Raw genomic sequence first — 16,772 nt, forward strand, 5'->3', positions numbered from 1 at the left:
CAAAAAGGATCATCACCTCTGGGTATCCAGCAGAAAAATAGAGTTTTAATTTCTTACTTTCTTTTTTTTTTTGTGTGTGTGTGTTTGTTTTAATGTTAAGATCCTGCAGTTCAGCTGTCGATCATCTCTGACAGTTCCAAGAGGAGGTCGTCCTCATCCTTCCCTGGGTCCAGATCAATTTCTGCTTCCAGTTTGCCTCCTGAGATTTCCCAAATCAGCTTCTCAAAGTCATCTTCTACAGACAAAGGTGCTTTCCCAGCCCCGGTGGAGCTCAGCCGGCGCGTCTTCACTGCCACTTGGGATGAAGCTGAAGTTGAGCTTGAGAGCTCTGACTGTGCCCCAGAGCCTGCCTGGCTTCCCACGTGCAGCTCAGGGCTTGAAGAACAAGAGAGAGTGAATCAGTGTATGGCATTACTTAACCAGAGAGGTGGTTTCTGCAAACCAGCTCTTTAAACTTCATTAATCCCTCCTACACCTCAACTTTACACATGGTTACACCATTAATCTAAGGCTACTTTTAGGGCTGACTATATCAGCAGGTACATCTTTCTGTCTGGGGATCTCTCCATGAAGACAGAACCTGGCAAAGAAAGTTTCATTTTGTGGCCAGAGACCTTTATTAATTTGACTGTAAAAAGGTTAAGAAGTTGACCTCTGGAGGCATTCAGAAACCCCACAAACTCACTGAAAGGCTGTACCAACCTCCAGCATTGGAAGGAAAGAGCCTAGTATTCCTGCTGGCTGCTAGACAACTGTTGCAGATTAATTGCTCCTTTGGACTCCTCATCTCAAACCTCCACTTTTTTCCACATGTGAAAAAAAAACCCTTATGTTTCATGTGAAAGACACAGTGATCAAGAAAAAGAACACGTGGTGGCTGTTACCTGGTTTGGGGTTTTTCTCCCCTAGGTATGGAGCTGAGGCTGTCCTCTGGCAAAGCAGGAACAATGGCCTAGGAAGAAGCAAGACAGTTCTTACGATACACAGGTAAAAGACTTCTTTGTATATTCCTCCTCTGCTCCTTCTCCCTTAGCATTGCTGAACCAAAGCACTCCTGAAGTTAGGATTCACTCAATATACATCATGAACACTCGCACAGGGTGCCCAGAGAAGCTGTGGCTGCCCCATCCCTGGCAGTGTTCGAGGCCAGGTTGGATGCGGCTTGGAGCAAGCTGCTCTAGTGGAAGGTGTCCCTGCCCGTGTCAGGGGACTGGAACTGGATGAGCTTTAAAGCCCCTTCCAACACAAGCCACTCCACTATTCTATGATAAACTCAAGTTTACTGATGACTGTGTGTCTTTAAGAACGCAGCATTAATGGATAAAATCCTTCACAGCACAGAGAATCCCAGCAGAGTATTAATGGAAGCACTGCTATTCACCTAATAAAAAGCAGGATGGCACTACAACCATCTGACAGAGCACTTTGGGATTTCAAAGGGAACAGAGCTGTAAAACACTGCAATTTTCCATCTATTCTCCAAGAGGAGGGTAAAACTTGGGCATACATTTTACCAGGGACCCACTACTGCTTCAGACACTGTCCTTACCACAGCTGCTTTTCTAGCTGGAGGCTCCTTTGTGTCACCACCAGTGGTACTCAAGGGCTTCACAGCTGCCACGGCAGAGGGATGACTCTCGGTTGCCTTACGCTTCAGGGTATGCTTTGTGGGAGAGGTGGTTTTCTCATCTGGCACCTTCAGGCATGCCTTGGATTTGGCTAGAGGAAAAAGGAGAACTTAAGTCAGTCTTGCTCTGCCTCTGGAGAAAAAAAAAATAACCAAGAGGTTCTCTCCTATCAGTTCCATCATCCTTCTAGTTAAATAGATTTGGCCACTACATTACACTGTCATTGCCAAGATTTCCAGCAGGATCTTCCACAGAGAAAACTCTTGTTTATCAGCAAGCCATAAAAAGGAGCAAAGAAGTTGCAAAAAGGAGTCAGTTACAACATGAAAACTGCCATCTTTTTTTGAAACAATACCTAAAGGAACTCTTTTTAACACAGTCTCAACACCTACTCTTAGCTTTCCGTTCCTGGAGTGGAGCTGCCTGTTTCCCTGGTGATACAGCAGCTTCTTTCCCTGGGCTTTCAACTCCATCTTCCAGAGGTTTCACCAACGTCTTCTTCACAAAGTGATGCGCTGATCCTGAAGCTTCAGGGCTCCCTGATGGTGGAGTTTTGCCCTTGATGGGTTTTTCAGCAGAAGGTGGCACAGAAGCTGCTTCCTTCTGAAGCTTCTCTTCTTGGTGGTGTTTCAGTTGCCGCTTCTCCCTCATTATCTCTTCAAGGTTCTTCACTTGAACTTTAGAATTAGTTGTGCCCTGATCAGAGAGCTGGAAAGAAACAAAAGCAAAGGACTAATAAGACAAAAAGAAAACCTGAGTGGCAAGCCCTCTGAAATGGCTCCATGTAGAACAGAGCATGTTATGACCATTCAGATCTGACCTTTTTTCCGTACCATGTTGCCTGTAACAAGATCCATGCTGCTTTGCTATGGGAATACAAAAGCCTGCAACTTGCAACACAGCGAGCTGCTTTAATAGAGCAGAAGGCTCTAGCTGTAATTTATTATATTCTTTTCAAGCGAGAGAAACTTGAACGAAACCATTTCTTCCACATTAACCTCACAGATTTTATCTGCTCTTAACTGGGTTTCTTATGCACTGTCAGGTGCAAGCACATTAATTCAAAGCTTGAAGATCTCAGTGTTGTCTGGAAACACTATGAAAGCAACAGACGGCTTCATTGCAGCACTTACCAAATGTGGGAAGAGCATGCAGTGAGGTGCAAAGAAAATATAGCAAAACTTACCACAAACGGTATGAATACATGTACGTCTTCACAAAGGACTCACCTCTGCAGGTGTAGAGACAGCTTTGGGAGAAGGCCTGCTCAATTCCACCACCTTCTTTTCTTCTCTTCCAGGTGCTTTAAAACAAGAACAAAACAGTAATGATTTTATCAACAGCAGAAGTAAAGCAGCCTGGTTCCCTTTGCCTCCCTGGTGTGTTTGTTTCTTCCTGGCTAATAATGGGACAAAGGGAGAGGCTACAGCAAACAATCTAAGCAGCACTGGACCTCTCTTTCCTATCATCACATTATCTCTTTACATGGGTTATATCATCTTAACAATGAGATCTTTAATGCTCTGTCATTTTGGACAAAAAACAGCCTGCACATTATGTTGATATGTGTTCACAAACACATGTATCAGGAAGTTAACACATGCCAAAGAGGAAGGTAAATGTGGATTCAGCACAGGGAAGATCCCGTATCACAAACAGACAGCAGAAAAAACACCAGAAGAGAGGAATTCAACTACAAAGCTCCTCAATAAACAAAGTTTCCAGTGGGAAATCCAGAAAAGTTATGCAATTCATGGGAAATTATATGGTTGGATATTCTGGTACTTTTTTACCTTTGTAGCCTTAACTCTTTTATCCTTTAGTATACACAGAAGGAAAAAGCAACAAGAATCCTGAGCAAACTGGATTTGCTTAACAGGGGAAGCAGGTACCAAACCATTACCTATGAGCTTGGTGATCCGTAACAGTCTCCTCCCTGCTGGGGCAGGTTCGGGTTGTGCTGGTGGAGCTGGCACATTTTCTCCACTCTGCTGCAGCCGCAGAGCTTTCTCCTGCTTGATTTCCTCCAAGGTTTTAATACGCACTTCCCCTGGCTTGGCTTTCCCTGCTGGCTCTGCCAGAGGCACTCTGCTGGGCAGAGATGGAGCCAGCACGCTCTGCTTCCTGGGCTCACCCTCAGCTTTTGTCTTGGGAGGAAGCTCTTCTGGTTTTTGCTTCTCTTCTTCCAATCTCTTCTGGTTTTTTTCAGCCAGGGCTCCTGAAAGAGTTTTGATGCGAACTGCAGGGGAAGGTTTTGCCCCCGAGTTGGGATCTTCTGCTTTACAACGCCCTTCAGGCTGGGCTTTAGCTGGAGGTTCTCCTCGTCGCTGAGAAGCTCTCTCAAGGCGAATTTCTTCCAGTGTTTTCACGTGGAACTCTCCTGTCGGCTTAGCAGCCTTCTCTGGCATCACCAAAGAAAAGCGTCAGCATTTCAAGAGAGTCCAACAACATGTAAAGCCCCCCACATTTGTCACAGTACTAAGGAAAAACAGGTTTGAGTGTTCCCAAGAATGCACCTTTAAGACAGTATCTCTCTGCATAACCTTCTCCTCCTTTAAGCCACCTGTGTTTTTGCAAACCAGTGCTATCCAGAGAGCTGTGGCACAAAGCCCCATCATTGTATTTTATTTTGTTACTTTCTCAGGCTGTCTTCCTCTGTCAGCATCTCAAACCCCTGCCCCTGGCAGTGGTTCTATTCCACCTGAGCTTAAGCATCCTGCAGCTTCTGATGGCTCGCAGCAGCAACATGAAACCTTGAGGCACAAGTGGAAAGCACACACAGAGCCAGAGCCAGATCTCTGACAGCAGCCAGCAGGGCAGGTTCAGCACTCGAGCAAGAGGAATCAGGCAGATCACTTAAATTCACTTTTAGGACTGTCTGGAAGTTTATGGAATGAAAAAAGGGGAAGGCCTATTTAATACCCAGTTATTACCTGTCTCTGTGCTGGTCTGTTCAGAGGGCAATCCTAGCCTCTCCTTCAGAGACTTGGGGACTTGAACTACAAGACAGAAAAGAAAGAGTCAGGGAGAGTGCATAAACCTCAATTTTGTGTTCACATTTTAAAATGAGACAGGACATCACTGGGATTCCAAGTTACCCCAAGCCCTCAACCAAGACACATAAAGAACCATTAGAAGAAAGGACAAACAGAAAACCTAACCCAGACAATCTGCACATCAAATCCAGATGTCAGGTTAGTGGCTGTACCTCTCTTGGGGGCTTTGTCAGCATTCTCCAGCATGTCTATCTTCTTCCCCAGCCTTTCAGTAAGGTTGCGCTTCAGTGGAATGACACTTTTGGCAGCTTCAAAGAGACAGGAAACAAGAAATACTTTAAGAACATTTATCAGGAGGATGATTTGAGAACACTCAGCCATAGATTTCAGTTCTTCCAGGTATATTTTCTTGTATTTGCCTCTCAGTTGCTAAAACAATTTGCCGTTTCTGCAGTCAGTACAGATCTCTTCCAAAACGTATTTTCCTCCTTCATACAGCAAATAAAACCCCTCAAACCCAGTCACATTTAGATAAGGGCACCCAAACCACAGCTCACAAAAAGCTCTTACCTGTGGAGGCTTTCCGTTTGCTCAGTCTCTCAGCAATGTTCAGCTGAATCACAGGCTCCTCCCCTAAAACAAAGGGTAATGTCTAGCACACAGAAACCAGGAGCCAGTAAAAGCATTGTCTTTCTAGCCTATGTCCCCAAAAGACACTCTTCTTGTAGCCAAAACAACACAAGTGGATGGCTACCAGTAGCAGCTCTACACCTTTTTGCCTTTAAAAGGTATTTGTGTGGATTTAAACACTACCATTTGTATCACTCATATCACTACTGTATGCAACTGCCACTGTCAGCCTCTTCAATGCTTCAGAAACCGGCTACCTGCATAACACCATCTTCTAGAGGTCTTCCCTTCCATTTGTCCCCAGTTATCCCTTCATTTGCACACTGACACTTGTTTTGACATCAACTTCTCTCTCTGCACTTAACCCCAGCACCAATCCTCTCACACGCTGTCAACACATGCACTCATTCACAAATCTCACTCAACTTCTCAACTAAAGTCAAATTAAGCACGTTTGAGAGTCTGTAGGATGGTGCTAATGTATGATTAGCTATGGCTTGAAGTCAGGCTGTTAAACACACTTCTTGATCTCTTACTGCAGCACAACTGAGCACCTACAAATGCTAAATCTTTTCCTTTAAGGATAAAAGCATAGTTTTAATGAGAAAAATTCAACCAGCAGACTGTCTGAATTATCTTCATTATTAGTTAAGCTTTTGGTTTAGGAGACATGCAATGGCAATGAGAGTATTCACTGTTACCTTGCTTTGCAGACAGTGTCACAGTTCTCACTACTGTCCGTACATTCTCCTTTTCTGGCACAGGAATAGTCCGAGATTGGAGGGGATGAACAGAAATTCCTGAAGGACCTTCTGGATCGGAGCAAGCAAAAGAGAAGGATGTTTAGGAAAAGAATCCAACCAAACAGAACTATCACAAAGACCAAAGCCATTGTTATTCATTCCTGTCAAACGTACAATGACCAGTACATTTTTGCCTCTGATTTGCCCTTGGACTTCCAATCCAGAATACCAGCTCTCTGGACACATGCCAAAGCAGCTCAAGACCTCCAGCTAAACACAGAATTCGGGCCCTCAAGCAACTCTCAGCTGCAATCATCTCCCGTCCTGATCCCAACACTGCAAAAGGTTGTATTCCCCACTGCACAGCCAACTATCCACAGAGTATCAGAAGGATGAGAAAAGGCAGAAGTGAAAGAAACAGGGGCTACTAACTCACCACCTTGTTTTTTTGTTTTCTCCTTTAGTTTCTTCAATTTGATTTCTTCAAGCGTTTTTATTCCGAAATTCAAATTATCATCTGAAAACACAAACCAGGCTCTGAGAAACTGAGGCTGAAAGGCACACACAGAGCCTCCAGCTTCTACCAGCTCAGAACCTTCCCAAAGTGTTTTGAATAAACCCTGCCAACACTCCCCTCAAGTAAAAAAAAAAAAGCCATACAACAGATGGCACTTTGGTAAAGAATTGGCACCTTTCTCCTCCCACCTTATAGGGTAAAACCTACAGTTTGCAGTATTTTAATCCATCTACATATTAGATTCCTCTGTCATTAGATATGGCTTTCTACTGCTTGGAAGGACACATTTGCAGGCTTTGCAACTCCACTCTGTGGCTCTATTTTGTTCTATAGAAGTAAACAAGGAGGAGTTTACCTGTCTGAGCAAGGTACACGTGACATCATTAGACAGGAATGAGCTCATGGGAATACCTGACTGCTGACCCTGTGTTCTAATGCAGTTTTAGAACATACTTTTAAGTTCACTGCAAAATTCTCCTTCCAATCCCCCCTATTAGAGCTGTTGGGATACCTTGCTTGGAATTGGCACTGGATTTCCTAGTGGAAATTATCCGCAATCCATTATGGGTTTCTGTTGTTGGTTGCTGGATGGCCATTTTAACGTCATCTCCTTCTTCAGAAAGCTGGTCTGAAAAGCAAAAATAAACCTATTCAGTTGCAGAATAGGGATTAGATGGGATTTCTCATGCTTATGCAGCTCACCCAATGACATTTCAGTCCACGATCCACTACACAATTCAGGTATTCTGTGATTTAAACATTCACTTAAGAGAAAAAATGCTCACCATCATCATCTTCATCATCATCTGCAGCATTGATTACAACTGGGGGATGTGTAGGACTTGGGACATTTTCAGAGTTTTCCACTTTCATCACCCCCCTCAGCTGGGGAGAGGGATTTGACTGAACAGAAAGTTTGTTTTGCTGCAGTGACATCTGAGGCATTTTAGCATCATCTTCCACAGACTCAGGTGGACTTGGAAGTGTAGCTAGAGGAAGAGGAAGAGCAGCTCTTATGCAACCATTTAGAACTTTGACCCCAATGTTGCACTCACTGTGTAGATATGGCAGATAATCCAGCTGACTACTGAATTCAGAGTTCCCTGCTCCCCAACCCAGGTTACACTATGAGCAATGTTTCCCTTCATGCAGAGATCTCAAGCCCCACCACCCAGAAAGGATTAAATGAGGGGAAAGCAACCTGAAAGGCAAAGATCCCTCAAAGCACAGAGAAGCTGAGCATGAAAGAAAAGATTAAATACCAGAATGACATGCTGTTTAGCTGAGCACCTGACTGCAGCCTTCTCCTTGCCCTCATAAACTAGCAGTTCCTTTATGAGTTCTATGGCATTGTACCCACTCATAAGCAATACTCAAGATTAACTACTTAATCTTTCAAGAAGGACCCAAGAAACTCACTTTTGCTCGGAGGTAAGAAGAGTCCATCAACGTAACGTCCTTTGGTGTGATGAAAAGCGCAGTTGGATTTTTGGCAGCCCACTGGCTGGTTCTCCCAGTAGCAAGGAATCTCACTGCGCTTCTTCTGAGGACAAAAAGAAAGCAAAGCTTGTGGTGACGCTCACCTTGATTTGCAAAGAGACATTTCCCACCACAAGTGGATCAGAGACAGGCTGTGCAGTGCTGAAACACCACTCCAAAGGTCAATTTATCACTAGAAGTACTTTAGCTATAACAATTTAGCCTTAGCTAAGCTTAGCTGTACCAACAAGTTATTACCTACCTTTCCTACCCAGTCTGAGCAGACAGGCACTCTCGCACATCAATTCACATGGGATAAATTAATGCAAGGTGCAAAATACTGGGATTATTCAGAGAGGAAAATGTCTTCAATTGCCTAATTAAATCTACCAAAGTTTATCTTCAGAGCCTTGGTTCCTTCCCATGTTTTCTCTCCCTAACCTGTACTACCCCAAGGGGTTACAATGGCATCAGATTAAATCCAGGGGCCACTGTAAAGCCCAGCCCTCAGGAGGCGAGTGCAGGCTGCTTGCTGCCACCCTGCTCTACCACATTTAAGCAGTCATATCAATGTGGTTGCCGTTTCCTCTTAAGAGCATAATGTCAGCACCTAATACAACAATTTCGTGCTGAGATACGCATAAGAAATTGATCTTTTCCTTTCCCAACTTCCTCCTGCCCCCCAGCATCATTTTAAAGCAATGCAAAAGCACATTCAGTCCACCTACAGCAATGGAAAACTGCTTTCAGCGATTTATTTTGAGAACATATCTTTAGGCACACTCACGTCGATTTCCATGTGTCTGAACCTGCAGATATTCCTGAAACAGCGACCCTCTTGCCAGAGTGTGCAGACTGTTTCATTTCCCAGAGCAGCTTCACAGTGGCGGAAGGAGCAGCTGTCTCCCTGGAGCCAAAAGGGAATCAAAAAGGTAAATGAAATGGTACAGCCTAAAAAAGATACCCATGATCTCAGAACTGGCAGCCAAAACTAACTGCTTATTAAGTTAACAGGAGTCTGTGGGTTTAGTCCCACTCTTCCCCCTCCTCTCTTAAAACTACAAAGAAAAAAGAAACTGAGCCCAAAGCAAAAGAAACCCAAACATACCTTGTTACACGTGGAATAGAAATAGAAGTAGCAGTCATCTCCTTGGTTAGACATAATGGACAAAGCCTTAGTATGGTTCTACAGGTTCACTCAATAGGGACTTCCTCCAGTCTTCCAGTCTGAAGCTGGCTTCACTTTCTTGGACTGAAATCTTCTACTGTCTTGATCAGTGAAATCTTCTTTTTTAAAGTAACCCTAAAGGAAGGCATCAAGTGAAAAATAATGGAGAAATGTGCATTTTTCCAGCTGCTTCCTGCTAACAAAATTAGTCTCTTAGGAGGGGGCAACATCTTGAAATCAGCTGGTTACAAAACTATCCCAATACTAAGTGAAACTGAATGGGTTTTGTCAGCAAGCATTTTCTTCTGTGTCCCTAGCAATAGTTACATGCCTTAGAGCACAAGACACTACTGCTGGAAGCCCAAGTCTTAAAAATGTGGTCATACATTTGAGTTATCAGTCAATGGTTAACTAGTAATTCTTATAAAATATAAGTGACACAGTAAGCTTTCTATTCCCATCCCCACAGATCTCCCTGTTCACATACCTGGCCAACTTCAGCAAAGAAGATACTGATCTTCAAAGACTTCCAGTTAACTTCTCCTGTAGGCCGAACCAACACTGAATCCGTGAATTAATAATAAAGGGGTAGAAAGACTTTTCCTCCTCACATTGCCAAGGGAACCTCTCATCCACAATTCAAACATAGGATGTGCTTTTAAACATCTTACAACTAATGGAGGAAGCAAGTCCATTGGAATACTGTCAGACTGGAGACAGCCAGGGTTAGTTAGCTCTTCAAAACAGGAAAACACCAAAAAAAAGAGGAAAAAAAAACAAAAACAAAAAACCAAAAAAAAAAAACCAACCCAGGGCATTTAAAGATGAACTTGTGATTCAAAGTGGCTGCAAAAATGAGGCTCCATCTTCCACAGCCGGGCAACTGCCATTTTAATTTGGTTTGGTTTTTAATTTAAAATGCAGTAAAGTTGCAATTTCTGGTCTTCAAGATTTCTTCACCTATTAAGAAAACACAAAAATCTTCCCCCATCTTTATGACCTGTACAGCAAAAAACAGACTTTGTGTGTATAAATCCACAAATATGTATATCCATACACATCCGTGTTTATACACACAGCAAGAGTGAGGGGTAACAAAGTCAGGAAAGGTGAGAGGAAAAATGTGAATTTTGGGCTATCTGCCACAGAGGAATGCAAACAAAGTCTCTCTTTGGAGGGAACTGGCAAAAATCAAAGATCTATGGAATATTTTGATGACTATGCCTTTGAGGCTGATGCTTTTAATAGAAAGAAATATGGAACAGGAGTGATCTGAGGCCAGCACACAAAGATGCATAGGTCTGTACATGCATACAGTGGAAAACACACACACGTGCACAGTACATGTTGTATGATATCCGAGTGGAGAACAGCTCTGAGCCCCCATCAGCCACGTCGAGTTGCAATCAATCACCAGCAGGAAGGCAGCAGGTCAGGGTATGACAAGCTCTGGGAAGCAGGGAAATGTTCACTTGGCCAGTGGCATGGCTGCATGATACTAACAATTTGGAATTCCTTTGGTTTTAGGAAAGAATTTGTTTTCTTTTCATAGCAGAGCAAACACTATGAATTTGCCATCATATGCTGGTCCCTAATCCATATATCCATCATTAGCCACTGGTGTAATACCATGGGAGGCTTGGAAAGATGACTTAGGTCCAATTCAACAGGGATGATTTTTTGGTGCCACCAGAGCTGAACTGATTTTATTTAGCTACAAGCAATTTGTTTTTTTTTTTTTTAATGTGAAGTCAGATGCTGTGATTCTTATTTAAGATACTAAATGCCACAAAACCTGCAACCAGACCAGATAAAGTTCAATTTTAAGTGATTGTGACCCCTTTCACTAAAATGCTGCACACTTCTGTGCAAAGTGTTTCTGAGCCTTTTGGACAAAGCTGAACGAAATAGTTCTTACAAATTAAGAATAAAAGGTTGGAACCTTTTTACTCACACAAACACTAGTGAATTTCCCAGGATAATTTTTTTTTTTTTTTTTCAGGGAATTTTCCCAAATCTAAAACAAAGAGAGCAAAAGTTGGGTTCTCATATTAGTTACTGGGTTTTGACCGCTTGACAGAGGGAATAAGAGCAGTGGTTAAGTGCAAGGGCTTCTTCCCTTCCTCAGTATCGATGGGACTATTTGCTTTTGACCTTTAGCACCTTCCAAAACAGACTTGGTGTCATACAGATCCCTGTGCATCTACTGCTAAAAATTACTGGTGCTCCTTCATGGAGAGCTTTGCCAAGAAGCCCTTCTCCAAACGTGTTCCAAATACCATTGATAGTTCAATGAGATTTCAAGCACGACTCCCGAGTCTGCACAAGCCAACAAGGAAATAGATGGCAATTGAGGACCACTGCTTTGCTGAGCAGAGGCATTCAAACACAAATGGGAAGGAATTCACAGTCTAGAAGCATTTCTTTTCCTAGGACGTGAAGGACGCCTGTACAATGCAACATTACTTTATCCACCACCATGGGGGAGAAAAGAAAACCCCTTGGAGCAGCTCAGCACTTTTGCTTGCTGCCTTCTATATTCCTGAGCAGACTTCAAGAGCTGTTCAGAATGTGAATGGATCTTGTTTAAGGAATGGGAAAAAAGCAAAACTTTAAAAGAAACACAAGAGAAAAACCACCAAATTTCCCACCCACACACACAAAAAAAGGAAAGAAATAATCCTTTCATTTTAAAAAAGGTTAACTTAAAACCTCTTCTGGTTTCTTTTTTTAACCTTGGAGCAGTTAACACACACCCTGAGCACTAAGCAGAGATCAACTGAACTAACCCCTGAAACTCTTGAGTACAAATGAGTAACTCTGGAGCACTCAGCAGGTCTCTCATGGAAGCTGATGAGAATTTTAAACCCTTTTTTTTTTTTTCCCTCCAGAAATCTATCCAAGATTTTGTTTGAAGAGATTCTGAATTCCTTTAGGAAAAATAAAAGAACTACAGATGCAGTAGGGGTGGGGGTCAGGGTTTTTCGTGTCAACAAGTACTATAAAGTCTACCTTTGACCAAGGGAGGATAAATGCACAAGGAGAGTTTGCAGTTTGTTTTACAAGCCTGTCATTCTTGGAAGTGAAGAAACAGCCCTACTCCCTGGTCTGACCCTCCAGCTTGCTGCCCTGCTTTTGTCCTGGATCAAGGAGCAAGAAGGGAACAGGATGGTTTGGCACTCCAACAAATGCATGAGGGAAGTACTACTGCACCTGCCTATGGGCACTTTCTGGTTATAAGGTATGAGGTATTTCACTTGGACAGTCTCTCTTGCTGCTCTTCCTTGTGCCTTTAACCTCTTAAAAGATAATAAAGATGCTTAACACCCGTGTTTGTTAGAATAGCTGGATGACAAGGAAGGAGGAGCACCAGGAACTGAAGTGCAGAACAACCTCTTGCTAAAACATCTCACTCTCTCTGTAAATCTAAAGCTTGTTTGTCCAAAGCAGAATACTCAACATTCCTACTCTTTACATTTCTTTTAGTCAACTCCAGCTGTTAAATGCTGCCTAAACATGGATTGCAGGCATGTGCTGAGTGAGGGTGACAGCACTCAAGAGCCTTGCAGAGCAAAGACCACAAGGCTGCCAGTCAAGAAAGCAAAGGTGAAAGCAGATGGATTGGCCCAGCTTCCTCTGCCACCGAGTCAGGATCATCTTTCATCGTGATCTCTAAAAGTCAGAGCCATGAGTTGTGGTGTGAGTTACTACTACTGGGAAGGCACAGCTGCCCCTCACTAGAGCAATTCTGTTTGAAGATGTGCCACTTCAGGGATCTGATTGAGGACATTCTTCCTTAAAAGAGGCAAATCACGTCTGTTCCTAAAAGATCTGACTGGCTGTCAAAGAATAACCCTGAACTGAATACAGATGCAGAAGGAATTATTCAAAGCAAGGATCTAGTGATGTGGCCAAGACAAAGCATTCAGATCTGAGCTCTGTAAAAGAATCGGTTTCACCCATCTCCCAGTCCAAGAATGACAATAATACCTTCAAGCCGAAACTTTCTACACGCTCTGCAAAGCTAGAAGGACTGATGGCAGCGGTTGATTAAGAACTATAGTTCTCCACTGGCCTCTACCTGCAGGCCAAGAATCCTGCACCCATCAGACACTTGGGACTACGGGAATGAACTGAGAATAGCCCCATTCTTCCTCAGGGAAGGATGCTGCTCCACCTTCTGCTGGTTTAAAGTCACTTTAACACATAAAAGGTAATGAAAGGTTCACTGAAGAGCAATTTCCTGCTTCAAGTGATCCTGTAGAAGATGGTTTGAGTGCTGGAGCTCCTGAAGAATTTGGTGGGCCTTAGCAGCATGAGCAAGGAAATCTCTTAAGTGCCTGCTAACCTGTTCTCAGTGCTCCTGTGCTCAAGTCATTAGTTTTAACCTAGCACTGTGTGCACAAGCTCAGTGGTGTTGTCAGGAGCTGGAAAGCCAGTAAGGGATTAAGGGAAAGCCACACATGAATTTGGTAACTTGGTTCTTGTAGGATACTTCCTACTGCACAAGTTTTAGTAAAGCCAGGGGGAAGGAGCTGCTTTCTAAAAAGGGACTCCTGGTGGTGCAGTGTATCCAAAGATCTCCAGTGGGCCATCACTGTCAGGCTGTCCGCGGTTGGTTCATGGTCCACATATCAACAGTTAAATGTGTATTTTTGTGCTTTGCTTTCTCCAAAGCCATGGAAAAAGTTTCTTCTACAATGCCATCGGTCACATCAGAGAATTGAAAGGTCTAGTGCTACAATCTGTATGAACTTCTAATAAGTTGGCCTTCAAAAAGAGTATCTTCAATACTGAGTTTTATAATAGTTCTTTTTATCTGTTATTTAAGTGCATTTTTGTATCTGAGCTCCTTCAGAGCAGCATGAGGTTGAGAGTCTTGAGTCCCATGGCCAAGATTCATGTCTTTTCTCCTACCAAGCACACATTCAGTAGGCAAAGACAGAACAGGAACAACCAAGCCTGGAGATGTTAAAGCACAACTACGCCTATCTTAGCTCAATACATCACCTTCACAGAGCAAAAATTCATGAGGAACAGCAGAAAAACCCAGAAGTGCTTCCCAAGTTTCAGGTTACCAGCAGCACCATCACAGAGGTCCAAGACATATGGTCTGCAAGCGTTGCTCAAGTCCTGAGGCAAGTCCCTGCTCAACAATGCAAGGGAGTGTGCCAGGTATGTTGGGGGTCAACTGAGAAGTTTCACACAACAGATGCATTTGTCCTAATTTCTGGCATCAAAAGGCTTTCGGCAGTATTGCTTTCATGAAGTAAACTCCCTCTATCTTCTCCAGATGCTCCAGAATCCACCACTGCTGCAACTGCAACTGCAACGGCTGTGCCAGTATGAGCCATATCCATGGCCAATCTCTTTGACAGCTCCCGTTTCCCCAGGCACATTTGCAGTCCACTCAACCTCCTCTTCCAGCTGAAACACCAGCCCGGTGGCTCTGCCACAGCATCACTGCCAACATGAGAGCTTCGAATACACATCAACCTCCCGCTGCTAACACCCCTGTTAGCACATCATCAGGGAGATGGACCACACACTCTGCATGGAGATGTCACCAAGGAGTCAGTGTCCCCAGACAAGTACCTGGCTTGCCATGGATGGTGTGGGGTCTTTTTGTGTCCCACAAGGAAGCTCCTTCCATCCTGCTCAGACACCAGGCATGACAGCAGCACACGCAGGTGTAACAGTACCTGCAGGTCCCAAATCCCTAACCGATTTTTACATAGCACCAATTTTTAATGTGGTGGCTTTCCCTTAATGCATAACCCCTTCCTTCCTATATTTTTAGTGGGTGGCTCTCTATTATTCTCTCTGTCCACCAGCTTTTCCTTCTAGTTGTCCCAATGGCCATCACGAATCCATTCCAAACCAAGGAGACTGCTAAAGCTGCTACAGCGGCTCCTGGGTGAGACTGGGATACTTAGAAATAGAGAAAGAACAAGGGTCTTTTAGCTGAAACCAACACCAGGCCCTGGCAGCAATTTACTGTGATGATTCATCTCCCTCCCCAAGTGTTGTATTAAAGCTCAAAAAGAACCAACTTCCCCTGGAAGCAGCCACTTGGAAAGGTGCCATTTGAGCTGAGAAGCGACAGCAAGAGGAAGTTTTCTCCAGACTGGCTTTCCTCCTGGAACACCTCACTATCCAGCAAGAAATCCAGCCTATCTATTCAGTTTGAGCATTTTCAGGTGTGTCCAAATTCACCCGGGTGCCACAGTGGTGCTTCTGATACTCTTTCACCCCCCCCCCCGTCCTCAGGAGATCTTCTTTTAACAGTCAAATAACACAGTGGTTTAGATTAGAAGCACGGATGGCCCAGAGCTCTATCTCAGCATCCACCCCAGAACACCAGCTCTGGGAACACTCCATGAGCCCCCAGTACTGATCCCTGCAACAGCAAAAATCACCTTCCACTTGCATTATGAACATCAACGTAAGAAAACAGAAACCTCTCGGATCCAATTCTTAACAAACAAATGTCACCCAACTGGGTTCTTTTAAGCAACCTAAAGGAGAAATTAAGATGACAACCGGGTGCATCCAGAGTTAGTCAGATCCTGAAGGCAATTAGTTCCTTTAGGAAACGGAGGAGCAATTTGTCAGATGACTACATTACAGCACGCCCCTTATACGCATTGCTACAGAAGGAAGGCACAAGGGTTTAACTGACAAAAGCATACATTTGTAAAGCACCTGCACTGGGATCTTCAACTCGAACAACCGAACCCTCCCGGGACTACCCAAGCTTTCCATTTCCCGGCACGGGGCGGACGGGGCACAGCCAGGCCCTACAGAAGGGCTAACGGCAGAGGGGAGGGCCGGGGTAGGGAACAGGAGAGCTGCGGGCCTGTAATGGGGGAGCGGGGCCTGGGGCCTACCTCGAGCACAGGGGAAGCACTCCCCGTCCCCAAAGTCCCGCGGCGCCGAGGCCGGGGAGAACGCCTCCTCCCCCCTCCCGCTGCCTACGGAGAACCCGAACTGCCCCAGCACCCCCCTTGCACTGCCTACAGACACCCCGATGTGGAGGGCTCAGGGCCGCCCACCCCGCCGGGCCCGGGGGCCGCGGCCTGCTTCCTCTGAGGGGAGCGCAGAGGACCCGGTGCTGGTGAGAGGCCATTCCCCAGCCCCTGCGGTCTACGAACGGCTCTAGTTACCGGCGAGCGGGGACTTTACCGAACCCCAGGGGACAGCCTCTGCCGCCGCCGCCGCGTCGCCTCGATCCGCCGGGGCCGCCGCTCGGGCTCTTGCCTTCCCCGCTGCCAGCCTCAAAGATGGCGCCGGGGGCCAGGGCTACCTCAGCCACCCGCTGCCAAGATGGCGGGCGGAGCGGCTTCACGCCCGCCACTTCCGGCCGCTGGAATCGGCTGGGGCGGAGCTCCGCCACTGAGGCTGCACAGAGGGGCGGGCGGCGCCGATAAACAAGGCGGGCGGGCAGGAAGCGTAAACAGATAAGCGGCCGGGCGGGTTTTTTGCCCTTTTCTCCTCCGAGGAATCGCAGCGTTTCCTTTAGCTCCAGACAAATCCCTTCGCCATGGTGGGAATGGGATAATTTCTCCCCTCCCCTCCTTTCTAGCCCGGCTGCGGTGCCCTGCACCCGGC

General features: G+C 45.1%; 1 protein-coding gene across 6 annotated transcripts; it reads right to left on the minus strand.

Annotated features, from left to right (window-relative positions):
* Positions 1 to 83: 83 nt before the first annotated feature.
* ZC3H11A (zinc finger CCCH-type containing 11A) lies at positions 84 to 16,518 on the minus strand. Of its 6 annotated transcripts, none has more exons than XM_061471842.1 (18): positions 16,347 to 16,518; positions 9,649 to 9,704; positions 9,102 to 9,296; positions 8,781 to 8,900; positions 7,934 to 8,057; positions 7,300 to 7,503; positions 7,026 to 7,142; positions 6,434 to 6,514; positions 5,956 to 6,066; positions 5,195 to 5,257; positions 4,837 to 4,932; positions 4,562 to 4,627; positions 3,532 to 4,029; positions 2,858 to 2,931; positions 2,021 to 2,336; positions 1,550 to 1,719; positions 885 to 952; positions 84 to 375 (listed from the first exon to the last, which is right to left on the minus strand). In XM_061471842.1, the coding sequence occupies exons 3-18, from the start codon at positions 9,153 to 9,155 to the stop codon at positions 111 to 113; spliced, it is 2,427 nt and encodes an 808-aa protein (XP_061327826.1). In that variant the 5' UTR covers positions 9,156 to 9,296; positions 9,649 to 9,704; positions 16,347 to 16,518; the 3' UTR covers positions 84 to 110. The 6 variants fall into 6 exon arrangements, with proteins under 6 accessions (XP_061327826.1, XP_061327825.1, XP_061327830.1 ...); XM_061471841.1 differs by having other exon boundaries at positions 16,328 to 16,518; XM_061471846.1 differs by lacking the exon at positions 16,347 to 16,518 and having other exon boundaries at positions 5,956 to 6,063; positions 6,437 to 6,514; positions 9,649 to 12,139.
* Positions 16,519 to 16,772: the final 254 nt, after the last annotated feature.

The sequence above is a fragment of the Pezoporus flaviventris genome, unplaced genomic scaffold (genome assembly GCF_033815535.1).
Source record: "Pezoporus flaviventris isolate CSIRO_AGI_PZ_B2104156 unplaced genomic scaffold, CSIRO_AGI_Pfla_v1 ptg000069l, whole genome shotgun sequence".
NCBI lineage: Eukaryota > Metazoa > Chordata > Aves > Psittaciformes > Psittacidae > Pezoporus > Pezoporus flaviventris.

What these genes read in the sequence shown, in the direction of transcription:
- ZC3H11A (XM_061471842.1), bottom strand. Translation starts at nt 9,155, where the DNA reads ATGTCTAACCAAGGAGATGACTGCTACTTCTATTTCTATTCCACGTGT. An exon ending in TCTATTCCACGTGTAACAAG is followed by an intron (nt 8,901 to 9,101) that starts GTATGTTTGGGT and finishes TTTTGGCTCCAG; the next exon opens with GGAGACAGCTGCTCCTTCCG. An exon ending in TGACAAAGCCCCCAAGAGAG is followed by an intron (nt 4,628 to 4,836) that starts GTACAGCCACTA and finishes TCTGTCTTGTAG; the next exon opens with TTCAAGTCCCCAAGTCTCTG.